The sequence below is a fragment of the Centruroides sculpturatus genome, unplaced genomic scaffold (genome assembly GCF_000671375.1).
Source record: "Centruroides sculpturatus isolate CEXI.00-Female unplaced genomic scaffold, Cexi_2.0 scaffold1089, whole genome shotgun sequence".
NCBI lineage: Eukaryota > Metazoa > Arthropoda > Arachnida > Scorpiones > Buthidae > Centruroides > Centruroides sculpturatus.
Window position 1 is genome coordinate 162,141 of NW_019385345.1, and position 15,655 is coordinate 177,795.

Here is a 15,655-nt window from a genome sequence, read left to right on the forward strand (position 1 = left end):
CTGGGCATGGTTAAAACTCAAGACAGCGTAAGCACAATTATTCCAGATATTACAGGTTCCGACAAGTAAAGAATTTTTATAGTCATGCCACAAATAAGCTATATATTGATTATTGACCATTTGTGACATGCTATAACGAGCAAAAATTTAAAAAAACTAATAGGTAGGTTTAAAATTAATAAATACAAATGTATTCTGGCAGTGAATGAGTTAATTATGCTTTCTATTTGCAAAACTCCTCAACCTTAACACAAAATAAGAAAAAAAGTGAATTTTTAAGAAATTTGCGGGATTTCCCAGGATAAGAAAAATTTCCCGGGTTAAAAAAACAACCGGGATCCCGGAATCCCGTTTCAGAAACCCTAGTAACAACCTAAGTGATACCAAGTTATAAAGAAATGATATATTAAGTATTTCTAATGTAAAAGATGAGATGGTTATAGCTAGACATGTATGGTCGTAAGCATCATGAACAAAAATCAACATTAACCCAGCAGAAACTACTAGAAATGATAGTAGTTGGTTACAATCACTAATTTAACAATGGATCAAGGCAACCCCCCAAGCACACTTGGAGAAAGGTGAAATTTTTGCTCTTAGGGATGAAAGAGCAATTGCTAAAAAATTAAGTCAGTCATCCACTGTTATTGACACTTTATTAAACTAGGAGTTTGATAAGGTTAAAAAAATCAATAGGATGCCCTTTAAAGCTTACAAACAGGACAAAATGAGCCATTGTTTCACAGATTGCCAGCAACAAAACATCATTTCAGAAGTTAGCAGCAACCGCCAAATGTAGTGTTGACAAATCAACTATTGAAAGAGTTGTGCAGACATGCCATCATCTTATATACAAGTCAAGAAAACATTCCCCATTACTAAAGCTCACAAAGAGTAACATTAACTATGAAAAAAATTATTTTGTCACGCTGGATTTTTATCAGATAAAAGTTTAAGATCACCATCTTATGCGAAAAGACAGTGATCTTAAACTGATCTTATCCAAAATATTTACCATGGACCATGGATAAAATGAGCATGGACACGTGGAAACAAATAATCTAGAGCAGGGGTGTCCAGTCTGCGGGCCACATGCGGCCCAAGGCAAGTTCCGATGCGGCCCAATAAACGTGTAAACAAAACCGACAGATTTTTTAATTTTATTCTATTTATTTATTTATTTATTTCAATGGCTCAAATTCAAAAAAGACGTTTCACAAAGCAGTAAACCTTTATACACATTTTAATTTTGAGTGGAAAGGAAACATTTTCAAATACTTGGAAATGTGTGAATGAGGAAGGTATATTAAATAAAGCTGAAGTTGTGACTCAAAGGAATATAGACTCAAATTCGGGGAAAGGAGAGAAAGACCAAAAGATAAAAAGCAGTGAGAAAGGTTAAATATACCTTTTGTTATGAAAAATATTGACCATTAATTTTTCAACTTTCCTCACTTCTTTTACCTTTCGCCCTTTCTCTTCTTTGCGTGCTTTTGGATCTATAATTTTTTGAGTCCAACTCCTGCTTTATTTAGAACTCCTTCCAGTGTTGCAAGATTTGGCTACCTTTTTATTAGTTTGGTGTAAAAAATATCATTTGACGCATTGGCTACTTTTTGGGTTACATATTATTTATAAATATATTAGTTGAATAAAAATGCACTTTAAAATGGTGTTTTGTCACTTTTTATTAATTAGAGACTCAAATAAAACAAATATTTGTGTTTTTCAAATAAATTTTTGTTTGTCTCCTTTATAATAAATGAATTTATTTATTTCTAAATAAAAATTGAAAGTGTCTGTAGAAGTAATTTTTTAAAATATCCTTATTCGTAATAAAGTGTTAATGCTTATTACTATAATCTAGACATGTTAATTCTTAAATATACTTGTATATTTAAGGATTGGGCCACAAGTATAATATATATACTTGTGGCCCAAAACTCCATGACTTCTTCCAATGTGGCCCAAAGAAACAAAAAGGTTGGACACCCCTGATCTAGAATGATGAGAAAAAACTCAACCTTGATGGTCCAGATGGTTGGAGCCACTACTGGTATGATTTGAGAATGGAAGAACTATATTACGAATGACAACAAGCTGATGGTCAGTTAGATATAGGGTGATTTTAATTGGCGAGAAAGACTTCACCTGTTTTTTGTAGGAGTGTACAAAAGCAAATAATTATTAGGACATGTTGGCAAGTAATCTTTTGCTTTTTGCAGAATGTATCGCTAGGAATTGATGGTTCTTTCAATAGGACAATGTTCCTATTCACACAGCAAACTCTATGAATGTAATAAATACACTGNAGTGCAGTGATGAATTGAAATCACAGTTTAAAAATTCTAATCTCCTCATATTCTACAAAGAACTGCCAGATACGTCATTTCCAAAACTGAAAGACAATGCTCGATTTTGTGCAAGCATGTTTGGCAGTACCTATGTATGCGAACAAGTGTTTTCGCTTATGAATTTAAACAAGTGCAAAACATGGAACAGGTTAAGGCAAATGAAAATGTTTATTTTCCTTCATATTGTTTTAGGAACTGGAGTTTTGATTTTGTAAGTGATATCTAAAATTAATGGTTTTTAGCTAATAGGGTGCCTATTATTGATTGGACTGCTCTATCTCCTGATCTTAATCAGTTGGAAAGTCTTTGGGAGATTCAGGCTTAGATCTATTTATGCAAATGGACAGCAATATAATAGTGTGGATGAACTAAAGCAAGCCATAATTCATCAGTTGGAAGAAATAAGTGCATCTGTCCTCCAAAAACACATATGGTACAATCAATGCCAGACCATATTCATAAAGTTATTTTAGCCAAAGGAAGCTTTATTGGATATTAGGTTTCTGTTAAATATAATTTATTAACATGTCATTAATTGTTTCAGTTAATTTTGTTATATTCCCATATATATTTGTGAGACAGTCAAATTGAAATCAGACAGAAAACAACAATCAAGTCTTTAAAATTGATGATTGTTGTTTTCTGAAATAAAATGTTATTGGTTTTTATATATGCTAAGTTTAAGCAAGCTAAAAATAAATTATTTTTGCAAAGTTTGCAGTGTGAATAATTTTATACAGAAATCATGCAGGTGGATCTTACATACATATACATATAAAGTATATACATGCATACATGTTCTTAATTCTAAAAGAATAATCAGCAGGCCAAAAGGAGACTATAATACCCCATTCGCACTGAGCATTTCTAGATTGTGACCAAGGTCAGCGACTATGCTGTGATGTGACCTCTTGACTGTTTCAATCTCGACTGAAACGAGGTTCAATCGTGATCGATTCAAGAGAGTTCTTGAAACTAGATCCAGTCATAAGAGAGATCCCACGTGAGTGAAAAAATACAAGATGGCTGTGGAACACATGTTGGGCTATCAACAGAGAAATAAAAGACATTTGGAGAGATGATGACATATGTCTATTATTAGATATATAACAAGAAAAAGTATTTCTAACCAAAACTTGCATTTTGTTTGTTGTTGTTCGTGACTTACTGCGTAGTTTTGTCAGTTTTATCATCGCATGTAATAGCCAGGTTCTTCTCACGCAGACTGCCCATGCAAACAGCTTGATGTTCGTCTGGCGACGGTTACAATCCAGATTGTAGGTAAATCGAGATTGAAGTGAATCGTGGATTGTGGAACGTAGTATAAGCCTACAAAACATTCATTTAGCAACTTTTTTCACATCTTCCTGTCCAGACAAGCATCTTCTAGCACACTCTCACATTCTGTTTTTGAGTCATGTTCTTTCAGTTCCAACTGAGAGTTTCTTAGTCTTTCCCTATCATACTTCCCATCCCCCTTTCCCATGTGTACTCTCCAACAATTCTTCTCCTTCCATTCACTCAACATGGTCAATTCATTGTAAGACTGATTTACAAATTTTTCAACCATATTCTCTTTTACTGTACTCTTATTCAATGCTTGTTTATTTCTTACATAGTCTCTCCTTGTTATGCCACACCATGTTTTACTACGATACATGAGCACAGAAACCATAACCTCCCATACGTAGCTATTCATACCTCTTTGCACATACTTTTATCCCTTGCAAATTGCTCCAGCATTCACTCTTTTATTGATTTCACTGTTTAGCCTTCTATTCCTATTTGTCATGCTTCCCAAATATACAAACTCATTCACTTGTTCTAGTTGTTTGCTATCCAGATGAATCATGAAATCCATTTGCTCACCTTTGCATTCAAACACAAGCATTTTAGTTTTACTCACATTCACTTGAATAGTCTCGAATAGGCATATATACTCCTTATATGCCTATTCAAGACTAGACACAAGTGTTTAAATCTCTTCCTTACTCTCTGCTAATAGCAGTGTCATCTGCATACAACAAATGACAGACTAATTCATTTCCAATTCTAATTCCACACTCAGGTACTTCGGATCTTCTCATGCATGCATCCATGAAAATATTAACAACTGTGAGGGCATAACATACGCTTGTTGTATACCCTCCTCAATTGTGAATGACAAAGTAAACTGAAGACATGAAATTATTTATAACATTATTTACCGAGTATTATATATAAAGTTATTGAATTTCAGTAAAATATTATTTGTATATTTAGAGTTTTTCTCATAAAATTATATATTGAAGTACTCTATATTACTAACATAGATTTGTATTTTTGTTTTTTCAGATGGAAAATGTAGAATGTATGGTAAATTTAAATAATGAAGAGAATGTCAATGATTGTGTAGCTGATATCTCTAGCCAAAATGATGATGAGAACAATATAGAATATTCAAATTGTGATTATGATACACCTTCTACTTCAATGCAAACTACTATCAACAATATTAAAACTGAAATTATTACAGGTAAGTACTTAGAGTTTATTTGAAATAATTATTAAAATAATAATAATACAAGGCATATTCAGAAAGTAAAGATATAAGACAAGTAGAAATCCAAGGTATATTATTTTTTCACAGTTTGCTGCACTATCATGTCTGATAGGTTCTGCATCATATGACAGAACTCATTTGACTTTAATTACATCATTGTTATGCTTGCATTGTGTGTTAAAATGGCCTGTCAATTTGTAATCTCGCTAATTTTCAGATTCATTCAGTGATTAGTTTCCTTTATTTAAAAGGAGAAATTGCTGCTGAAATTTATGGGCAGCTTGTTTCCATTTATGGCAAAGATGTTACGAACAGCCAATGTGTGACAAAATGGTATCCTACTGCAAGATAATGCTCTTGTGTATCATGTTTGCATCACACAAGATTTGTTGCAGACACTGACGTGGAAAGTTTAGGAAATCTGTTACAAATTCCGAATCTTGCACCAAGTGATTATCACTTGTTTTCAGAGTTGAAGGAACATTTTTCTGGAAAGAAGTTTGATGACAAGATGAGATTCAAGATGCAATGATGACGTGGTTACTGAGAGAAGGTGGGAGATTTTATATCTCCAGGCTCGTCAAATGTACTGAGGTCTACGGGTGACAATTATAAAAATAAACAAACAAACATATAACATATGTTCTAAAGTTAGTTAATCTAAAATTAATAGTTTTGTTATTAGATTAAAGGTGTGCACATCTATCTATCTTTTACATCCTTCAAAAAAATACTGTTAAAAACTTCTAGATATTTTCATTTATCTTCAAACTAGTATTTGTATTTTACTTATTTATTTGTTATACATGTTTTTCTGGAAAGTCCTCTAAACTGGCAAGCTTGAAATTCTTGGCAGAGACTGGGGTTATTCAATTATGACAGTATTGAAGTCTTAAAGATGACTTTTCCAATAGCTCATTAATAAAAAACTAAAAATATGCTAGAGTGAATTTGGTACAACACTCAAAAACACTGCATGTCAAGTAACAAATATAGTAAGGATTAACAAGTATAGAAGAAAGGATTTTTAAGGAAGAAATTGTAGTGTCTTTTGGCATTAGAGTTATTTGTTTGATTAATTAAATACATGCTTTGTGACAGTTTAAGAGGAAGAATAACTGATTACACTGATCAAACCACTCGATTCTTGATTTGAGTGAGAAAAAATCATTGCAGTTTCCATAATATGTCAAACTTTATAAGCTCACTCACAATGCCAAATATATTTTAAGGAAGAAATTGTATTTAATTCGTGTATTTAGTTTAGAAAACAAATAAATCTAATGTCGCAAGAGTACAATTTCTCCTTATATATTTGGCATTATAACTGAACTTAAAGTTTTACAATTATAAGATAGATGATTTCTTGTAACAATGCAGTCTATTGTATGTTTGAAAGTGCATATAAAAATGAAATGCAAAAAAACTCTGTAATATGCATTATAAAGTGCATTTAGAATGGCTATCTCAACAGATTGAGCAAAAGTAGAAACACCTCTGTCATCTGGCATTTTCATCACTTCAGCATCACATTGGTGTGGAATTATTGCCAGCTCCCATGCTTTCTGGGTTAGAGAACTTTACATTATGTGAAATATAATAAAAGTATTACATCTATTCTCCTGTTGTAAAACAAACGATAACTTATGTCAATGATCTAGCAAAGTAAAATAAGAATAAACAAAAAGTTCTTACAAGTAGAAACAGCCTAGAAAAATGCAATTGCTCATAAGGTATTAGTTTTCAATCTATTTTCATAATTATTGAATATGTTGTAGATTGTAACAAATACGTAAAACACCTAAAATAAAACAAATATTTAATTCTACGATAGTTTTCTTTCATCTACAACAAAAATTGTTGCGTAATTCTCTAAAGATAACTGACAAAACATATTTTTCTAAAATGAATCAAACATTTTAAAAATGACAAATCTCTTGAAAACTTTCTAACAAAGATATAAGTAAATGATACAACTTCAAATGCAGAAATCCTGTTGATTTCTGATTTGAAAATTTGTTTTAAAAAATAGGTTTTGTCAATTATCTTTCTAAAATTACCTGATGGTATTCATTTTAGACAAAAGAAAATGTTAGTAGAATTAAATATTTGTATTTTTTATTGGGTTTATATTTGTATTTTTTATTTTGTGATATTTGTTGCTTACACAACCAGTTTGGAGTTGCGGTTAGTTGTACATTGTTTTCTTGAAGAGGACATTAATTATAAGTGTAAATTCTAAATCATTGTTTCCCATGTGGGTCCGACGCCCCACTGGGGAGCAGTTGGATTGTTAAGATGGGCAATTTGAAAATGGACTCGTCTAGAGTTTAAGTTAACTGTATAGCAACTGTATATTTTAGGGGGCATAAGAATTTTAGAAAGGCTTAGGTGGTGTATAGCACAATAAAGGTTGGGAAACACTGTTCTAAATGAATTTACACTTAGAAAATTATAATTCAGTTAACAATACATAATTGGTGCAGCAGAAACTGTATTTATTGCATTTGATAAAATAGTGCCAAACATTCGTATAATTAATATGTAGTTTATACATAACTTAGATTATTTCATGTAGGCCTATTTATTATTAAACGTTTTATACATTTATGTTTTAACTGTTTTGTTTTTAATATTTTGACAATATATTTTTCTAAATTACTTTAACTATTAAAGTTAACCAAATTCAGTGTAATTTGACTTCATGATTTACATTAAATGATGTTTTTACATTCAAATCAACAGATTTTTGAAAATGTAATTATTAAAGTCTTGGTTTGAGTATTTAAATGCTAATGAAAATCTGAATATTTCTCATAATTTATTGACTGTTGTGTTTCTGATGAGTGCATTTTGTATTATGCAACAGTTACATTGTTAACTGAAAATTAAATGTTACAATAGAAAATATGTTACAATATTTAATGATAGTTCAGTATTGGTAATGAAATAGTCAAGAAGTTTGCTAAATGTATGAACATCAAATGCCTCTGATACTTCAATTACTTATATTCTTCCACAAGTAAGCTGTTAAACTGTTTTGTAATTAACATATTAACTGCTATCCAACGCGCTGGCAGTCATACTAATTTGGGCCTTACAGAGCCATCCGACCNTATATATACTTGTGGCCCAAAACTCCATGACTTCTTCCAATGTGGCCCAAAGAAACAAAAAGGTTGGACACCCCTGATCTAGAATGATGAGAAAAAACTCAACCTTGATGGTCCAGATGGTTGGAGCCACTACTGGTATGATTTGAGAATGGAAGAACTATATTACGAATGACAACAAGCTGATGGTCAGTTAGATATAGGGTGATTTTAATTGGCGAGAAAGACTTCACCTGTTTTTTGTAGGAGTGTACAAAAGCAAATAATTATTAGGACATGTTGGCAAGTAATCTTTTGCTTTTTGCAGAATGTATCGCTAGGAATTGATGGTTCTTTCAATAGGACAATGTTCCTATTCACACAGCAAACTCTATGAATGTAATAAATACACTGTATGCTGGAGGTAAATTATAAAAATCATTTAAGAAACCAAACTCCAGAGTGTAAAACAAAATGTTGAAAGAAAATGAATGTTTTCAATTGCCTTGAGCAACCATCTTGAATGGATTCAGAACAGAACAAAATATGGAATGTTATAATTTAAATACTAAAAATATGACATGTGATTGGATGTCGGAGATCACATGTTGCATTGGGATGTAAAAAGTAGAATTAAATTTCAAGTAATGCCATCAATACTGAGGATAATGTGTTGTTGTCTTTGTAGTTGATAGTTGTATTGTTTCTGCTGACCTTGTAAATTTCTAGCATTTCCTTGTATTTAAATTATAGAGGCTCCTCTTCGCCACATCCAAAAAACCTTTGTAACTCCAGTGATATGTGTTTACACACCAGCGAATGTTTTCGACCCAATCTGGGTCTTTATCAGGCTACGGTTATACGGAATTCGAACTTATGCAGAATGGAACAACAAAACTAACGAATACAATTCAAACTTTAGAAAAAACCAAATTTTTGTTGAATCACATTCTTTAGTTTTGCCTTTTAAAGTAGTTTATTAATTGTATTGAGATGTTCTTTTAAACAATGTTTCAATTGACATATCGTGGCCCCAGTGTGTAGGTGCTGGTTGTCTCCATTGCCCTTAAGAGTATGGATTAGCATTATTATCAGTGCAGAGGGCATTATTTTAAATTTAATCTTACTTTTTACATTCCTATGCAACATGTGGCCATCTACAGCACATCAAATCAGACATTGTTCTTTGTATTATTTAAATTACAACATTCCATCTTTGGTTTCTTTCCAAATCTGTTGTTTTAATTTGAAGATGGTTGCTTAAGGCAGGGGTGCACAACCTGCGGCCCGCGGACTTACAGGCCAAATCTCTTCTTTCGAAGTTTCTAAGTGTAGAACTTTTTCCCTTTCACAGTCATTAGCACCCAACTGTTTTATGACTTTCCCTGAGGTGAGAAATGGGGGGGTTGTTCTATACATAAGTCTATTTCTAGCTAACACTTTCTGGCTTAGATATCGAATATTTTAAGTCTAATACATAGTATTATAACGATTTTTTGAAGAATCAAATAGAATAAAATGATGTTAGAATGTCATTTCCGATGTTATCAGGAAGTTTCTATTTTGGCGGGAAATCTTCAATTTTATGTTTCGGAAAACTTGCTTATTCATTTAAATAGCGTCAAATAACAAAAGTAAGTGAAAATAGCACTGAAAATCCATGAAAATAACTATTTTTTAGCATTTGTTTACATTCTAGATTAGGATTGGTANGTGTAAATTCTAAATCATTGTTTCCCATGTGGGTCCGACGCCCCACTGGGGAGCAGTTGGATTGTTAAGATGGGCAATTTGAAAATGGACTCGTCTAGAGTTTAAGTTAACTGTATAGCAACTGTATATTTTAGGGGGCATAAGAATTTTAGAAAGGCTTAGGTGGTGTATAGCACAATAAAGGTTGGGAAACACTGTTCTAAATGAATTTACACTTAGAAAATTATAATTCAGTTAACAATACATAATTGGTGCAGCAGAAACTGTATTTATTGCATTTGATAAAATAGTGCCAAACATTCGTATAATTAATATGTAGTTTATACATAACTTAGATTATTTCATGTAGGCCTATTTATTATTAAACGTTTTATACATTTATGTTTTAACTGTTTTGTTTTTAATATTTTGACAATATATTTTTCTAAATTACTTTAACTATTAAAGTTAACCAAATTCAGTGTAATTTGACTTCATGATTTACATTAAATGATGTTTTTACATTCAAATCAACAGATTTTTGAAAATGTAATTATTAAAGTCTTGGTTTGAGTATTTAAATGCTAATGAAAATCTGAATATTTCTCATAATTTATTGACTGTTGTGTTTCTGATGAGTGCATTTTGTATTATGCAACAGTTACATTGTTAACTGAAAATTAAATGTTACAATAGAAAATATGTTACAATATTTAATGATAGTTCAGTATTGGTAATGAAATAGTCAAGAAGTTTGCTAAATGTATGAACATCAAATGCCTCTGATACTTCAATTACTTATATTCTTCCACAAGTAAGCTGTTAAACTGTTTTGTAATTAACATATTAACTGCTATCCAACGCGCTGGCAGTCATACTAATTTGGGCCTTACAGAGCCATCCGACCGCCCTACATTGCTATAACCAATGTAGTTTCGCTCAAGGTTAAATTATCCTGGCTTTGTAAGACATTTTTTTACATCCTAGTGTGGCTTCTTGCACACATCTATAACGTTGGCTCTGACCGCTGGCACGTTGTATGGCTCTGTACGGCCCTAATTAGTATGACCACCAGCACGTCGGATAGCAGTTAACATGTTAATGGTGTAGTCATGCCAGGACACTGCCCCAAGCATTTTTGTATGCCAGAACATTGCTATAAATTTTTTACAGGCTCTTCTTTTACTATCCCATAAAATCATTACTTGCTACAGCAGCCTTTTATTTACAACTATATCCATGTAAAGCTGTGTTAAACTGCTTTACAAGAAAATTGAATTGATTTCAATTGAATATACAGGGTGTCCACAAAGTCTGGGTACATAAGGATTAACACATACTTTTAAAACAAAATAATTTTATTTGATTCTAATATTAATAAATAACATTTTCATATGATTTCCATTATTTTCAATACATAATTTGATGCGCCATAATTTGTGGACACCATTACAAGTCAGTGTACTGAAATCGACGGCAATACAGACCTATTTAATCGAATTCACCTGAATTTTGCAAGGCGCATCAAATTATGTATTGAAAATGATGGAAATCATATTGAAAATGTTATTTATTAATATTAGAATCAAATAAAATTATTTTGTTTTAAAAGTATGTGTTAATCCTTATGTACCCAGATTTTGTGGACACCTTTTAGTTATTAAAAGTAACAGTCTATTCTATGTTATGGCTTTTACTGAAAGTTATAGTTATAAAAAACTTTTTAATCACAGTAATGTATGTGTGTTCTATATTCTGTGTGTTATTTTGATGTATATTCTGTTGTTCTAATAATCTGAATGCGTAACTGTTAAATACATTGTATATTCACATTGCATATCTATAATTATATAATATACTTTATATTTTATACAATTTTATATATTTGCAGAAAATAAAAGAAGTGATTTTCATAACGAAAAGGAAAAATCAAACAGAAAAAATGATTTCAAATGTAATAATTACAGTAAAAAATTCTTACATACATCATGTTTGAAAATATGTAAAGATAAGTTTTGTAAAGAAATGTTAAAAACAAAATCTTGTACAAAAATATATTTAATTTATCCCAAGAAGAATTTTCAATGTGAAATTTGCAACAAAAAGTATTATAATGCCTTTGTATACAAGACTCATATTGCTTCCCATACTGGGAAAAATTTGTTTAATTGTGATATTTGTAAAAAGGGTTTTCTATTGAAAATATCGATGCTTCGGCATAGAAAATTGCACAGTGAAGTGAATGATTCTATTGAAAGGACTTATAAATGTGAAACATGTAATATGAAATTTTTAAGTTATAAAAGATTAAAATATCATGAACCGGCTCACATTAAGAGAAAGATTTACTTTCGAAAATGTAAGGAAGCTTCAAAAAGCCAGTTGAAAAGTCTTTTGAAACAACCTGCCAACAGAGGGTCATCAACACAATATCGGTTAAGACCTTTAAAACGGTCTGCAGTAAAGTCTGCACTGAAACAAAATTTAAATCATAAAGTTCCTTGCAAAAGCAATGATTTCAGATTTCGTAAAGAAAATTGTGAACAGATTTCACATTCTCGTGAGAAACTATTTGATTGTCACGTATGTAAAAAAACTTTTACAAGGCAAGACAATTTGAAAACACATATTAAACTTCATTTGAACATTTGGCCATTTCAGTGTCATGTTTGTAAGGAGCGTTTTAAGTTGAAACCGTACTTATTGAGACACATTAGAAAATGTAAAGACAGCCTACATTCCATCCAAAATTGCACAGTAGAATCACTTTCAGAAAGGAACAAATTGATATTTAAACAAAGAAATTCCAGTAATACGTTGAAAGTGCAGAGAAAAGAGATGATACATTCAAGTAAACTAGTGTTTAAATGCCATGTATGTAAGAAAAGCTTTCAGAACGAATCACAATTAAAAGCTCACCAAGTAGGGCATGCGAGATTAAGACCTTATAAATGTAGTAAATGTATTAGTACTTTTAAGTGGAGATACATGTTACATCTTCACGAAAAAAAACATTACCTGACAAATGAATTTCGTTGCAAAATTTGTAACATCACCTGTAAAAGTGCATACAAATTAAGAAGTCATCTAGTGTCACATTCCGATGAGAGACCATTTAGTTGTAACATATGTGGAAGAGGTTTTAAGTGGCAACATGATTTAAAAAGGCATATGAACCTTCATTCCAATATTTGGCCATTTCAGTGTCGTGTTTGTAAGAAAGACTTTAAGATTAAAGCATATTTATTGCGTCACGAAAGATTGCATGTTCAAACTAGTCTGTATCACATCCAAAGTTGCACAACACAATTATTTTCAGCAAAAAGTAACTTTAAATCTGCACAAAAGAAATCTTCCTCTCAGGTCTGCGTTACGACGGTAAAGAGTAAATGGAAACCACCACAAAAAGAAGCGCTTCATTCAAAGAAAAAGGCTTTTACTTGTAATGTGTGCAAAAAATATTTTGAGAGTGAATTACAATTAAGTCGTCATCAAGTAATACACAGGGAAGTCAGGCCCTTTAAATGTAGTAAATGTAGCAGAGCTTTTAAATTGCAATGTGTGTTAAAACAACATGAAGAGAGAGATCATAAGGGAAGTTCTTTTTATTGCCGGAAATGTGGAAAACCTTTCACTCTGTTTTTACATTTGAGAAGGCACGAAAGAAAACATGATAAAAAGCCATTTTTTTGTAAAATCTGTAAGAAAAATTTTACGACAAGAATAACATTTCAGATGCACGAAAAGTTGCATGACAAAAACAGACCTTACAAATGTAATGTTTGTAAAATCGGCTTTCAGAAAAAATACCATCTTATTCGACATAAATATGTGCACTTAAAAGACTGTCATTTTCAATGTGATATATGTAACAAAAAATTTAAATCCTCTAATCATTTGTATTCCCATAAAACAGGAGTGCATTATCGTCAACAAATCGGTCCTTTGACATGCCACATCTGCAGAAAGACTTTCAAGGCAAAACAGTATTTAAACGGTCATAAAATCCACCATCTAAACTTTCCTTTTCATTGTAAGATTTGTAAATGCAATTTTAAAACTGAATTGGAATTAAGCTCGCATAGAAAAACTCATTTCTCCAAAAAATTCTTCAGTTGTCAAATCTGTAAAAGAACCTTTCAAAAGAGTTTCAACTTAAAACGTCACGAACTCACACATAAGTGAATCAATTACGGTATTATATTTTATAGGAAAAAGTAGAATAACTTTGCAATTATTAATAATAGTTAAAATAGTTGTCAATAGACTAACAGAGCAGAAATTACCGTACATCTGCGCAGATAAGACGTGTAAATTTGTGTCACCGTTTTATAGTTTTAGTATATATGTCCTATAAAACGACCCCTGATTTCGGCAGTCTTTTTTTTTTTTTTTATGATTCAACTGTCATCTTATCTGCGCGTATATACGGTATATCTTTTAATGATTTTCTCCAAAACAAATAATGAAACGTCGATTACTTCATTATGATAAATTTGTTTTGATTTCCTAAAAAATTAAAAGCTGCTTATGTAGGCAAGGTATGTTACAATAATTGTCAATTATGTAATATTGCGGAGGAATTTATAAGAGTGAAAACATTTCAGTTACTTTTATAATGGAGAAAATAGTTTTATTGTAGTATGATAGTTGTTATGATTTTTATGAAATTGTTTTAAAATGTTTTTTAAATTGGCATTTATATTTCGGTAAACTATTACATAACTTATAACTATTAGAAAGTTTTGTGTACACAGAATGTATTTTTTAACTGTTAATATGCAAATATGCATAGCGTGTAAACAAAGTTCCTACATTATACTGTGTTCTTGCCAAGTAAACAATTATATGTATATCATGTTTAATATTTAATGTGTATTTATCAATTTTTTAAATATTTTGTTGAATTTAATCTTGATGTTAGAATGAAATAGTGTTATTTCAATTGAAAATTTATGGAAAACTGATTTTAAGAAGCTTTTTTTTTGTATTTTGTAATTTTATTTGACTCTAATAGAATTAAATTTGATGATGTAAAGTCAAATTTTGTAGATTAATTAATTAACTTTATTAGTATTTATAGCAGTGAGATTCTTCTTGTTTTGTTCATACAGGATGATTCTAAATAAAATGCTTGTATTTATATGGAAGTATTGTTTCATGTGGAAACTGAATGGGTAATATACCATAAATTCAATTTTTTGTTATAATTTTGAATCACAATGTATTTTATATACTTAGTGAGTTCTATCTGATTGAAAATGTAGTTTTACTTTGAAATTTATGTAGCAGCTAACAAAGTGAATGTAAATAAAGAATGAATTTACATCCAAACTATAATTTTGATGTTAATTTACTACTGTTTATTGTCTGTGATATTTTACTTGTATAAACTTTATATACAGGGTGTCCCAAAAGTCTCCATAAATTGACACAAATCAAGCCCAGCAATGGCCAAATAAAGCAATTGAACACTGTTAGTTGGTCATTGGTTTGTGCCTGACCAATGGGCTGGCCACCATGCAGTGTTCTAGGATTTAAGAATCCAATTTCCACATAGGAAGTCCTGTTAGAATTTGGCAAATCACTCTNGCCAATTTGAAACGAGATATCGCAATTTTAATAATTATATTTAAAATATTCAGATTTTCCGCTGCACCATGTTAATCACTTTTGATTCATGGGTAAAACCGACGGGCCATAAATATAATTTAGGTAAGAATGGTAACCACATTTATGATGGATTAGTGTCCCGCACCTGGCATGTTGATGATCTGACTCTCAAATTCTGAGAAATGGTGGAGACGCCCGGACAGGGATCGAACGAATTAAGACCTGCCTGGCCATTTGTCATGTGTGCGTAATAGTCTTCTGTCCCCGCCTCTTTAGTCTTTGGTCAGAGTGGATACAGAACAAAGCACGTGGTAGTCTAGCTTGCCTTATCTCAAACACGATTCATTGCGGGCCTCAGAATT

General features: G+C 31.3%; 1 protein-coding gene across 2 annotated transcripts in view; it reads left to right on the top strand.

The window, feature by feature from the left end:
• Positions 1 to 15,245, top strand: part of LOC111637912 (zinc finger protein 600-like) — a 23,530-nt gene extending 8,285 nt beyond the window's left edge. For both annotated transcript variants that reach the window (XM_023383520.1, XM_023383519.1), the window contains 2 exons: positions 4,689 to 4,869; positions 11,572 to 15,245. In XM_023383520.1, coding sequence (XP_023239288.1) covers positions 4,689 to 4,869; positions 11,572 to 13,865 — 2,475 coding nt within the window. In that variant the 3' untranslated portion in view covers positions 13,866 to 15,245. The remainder of the gene's footprint in view (positions 1 to 4,688; positions 4,870 to 11,571) is intronic.
• Positions 15,246 to 15,655: the final 410 nt, after the last annotated feature.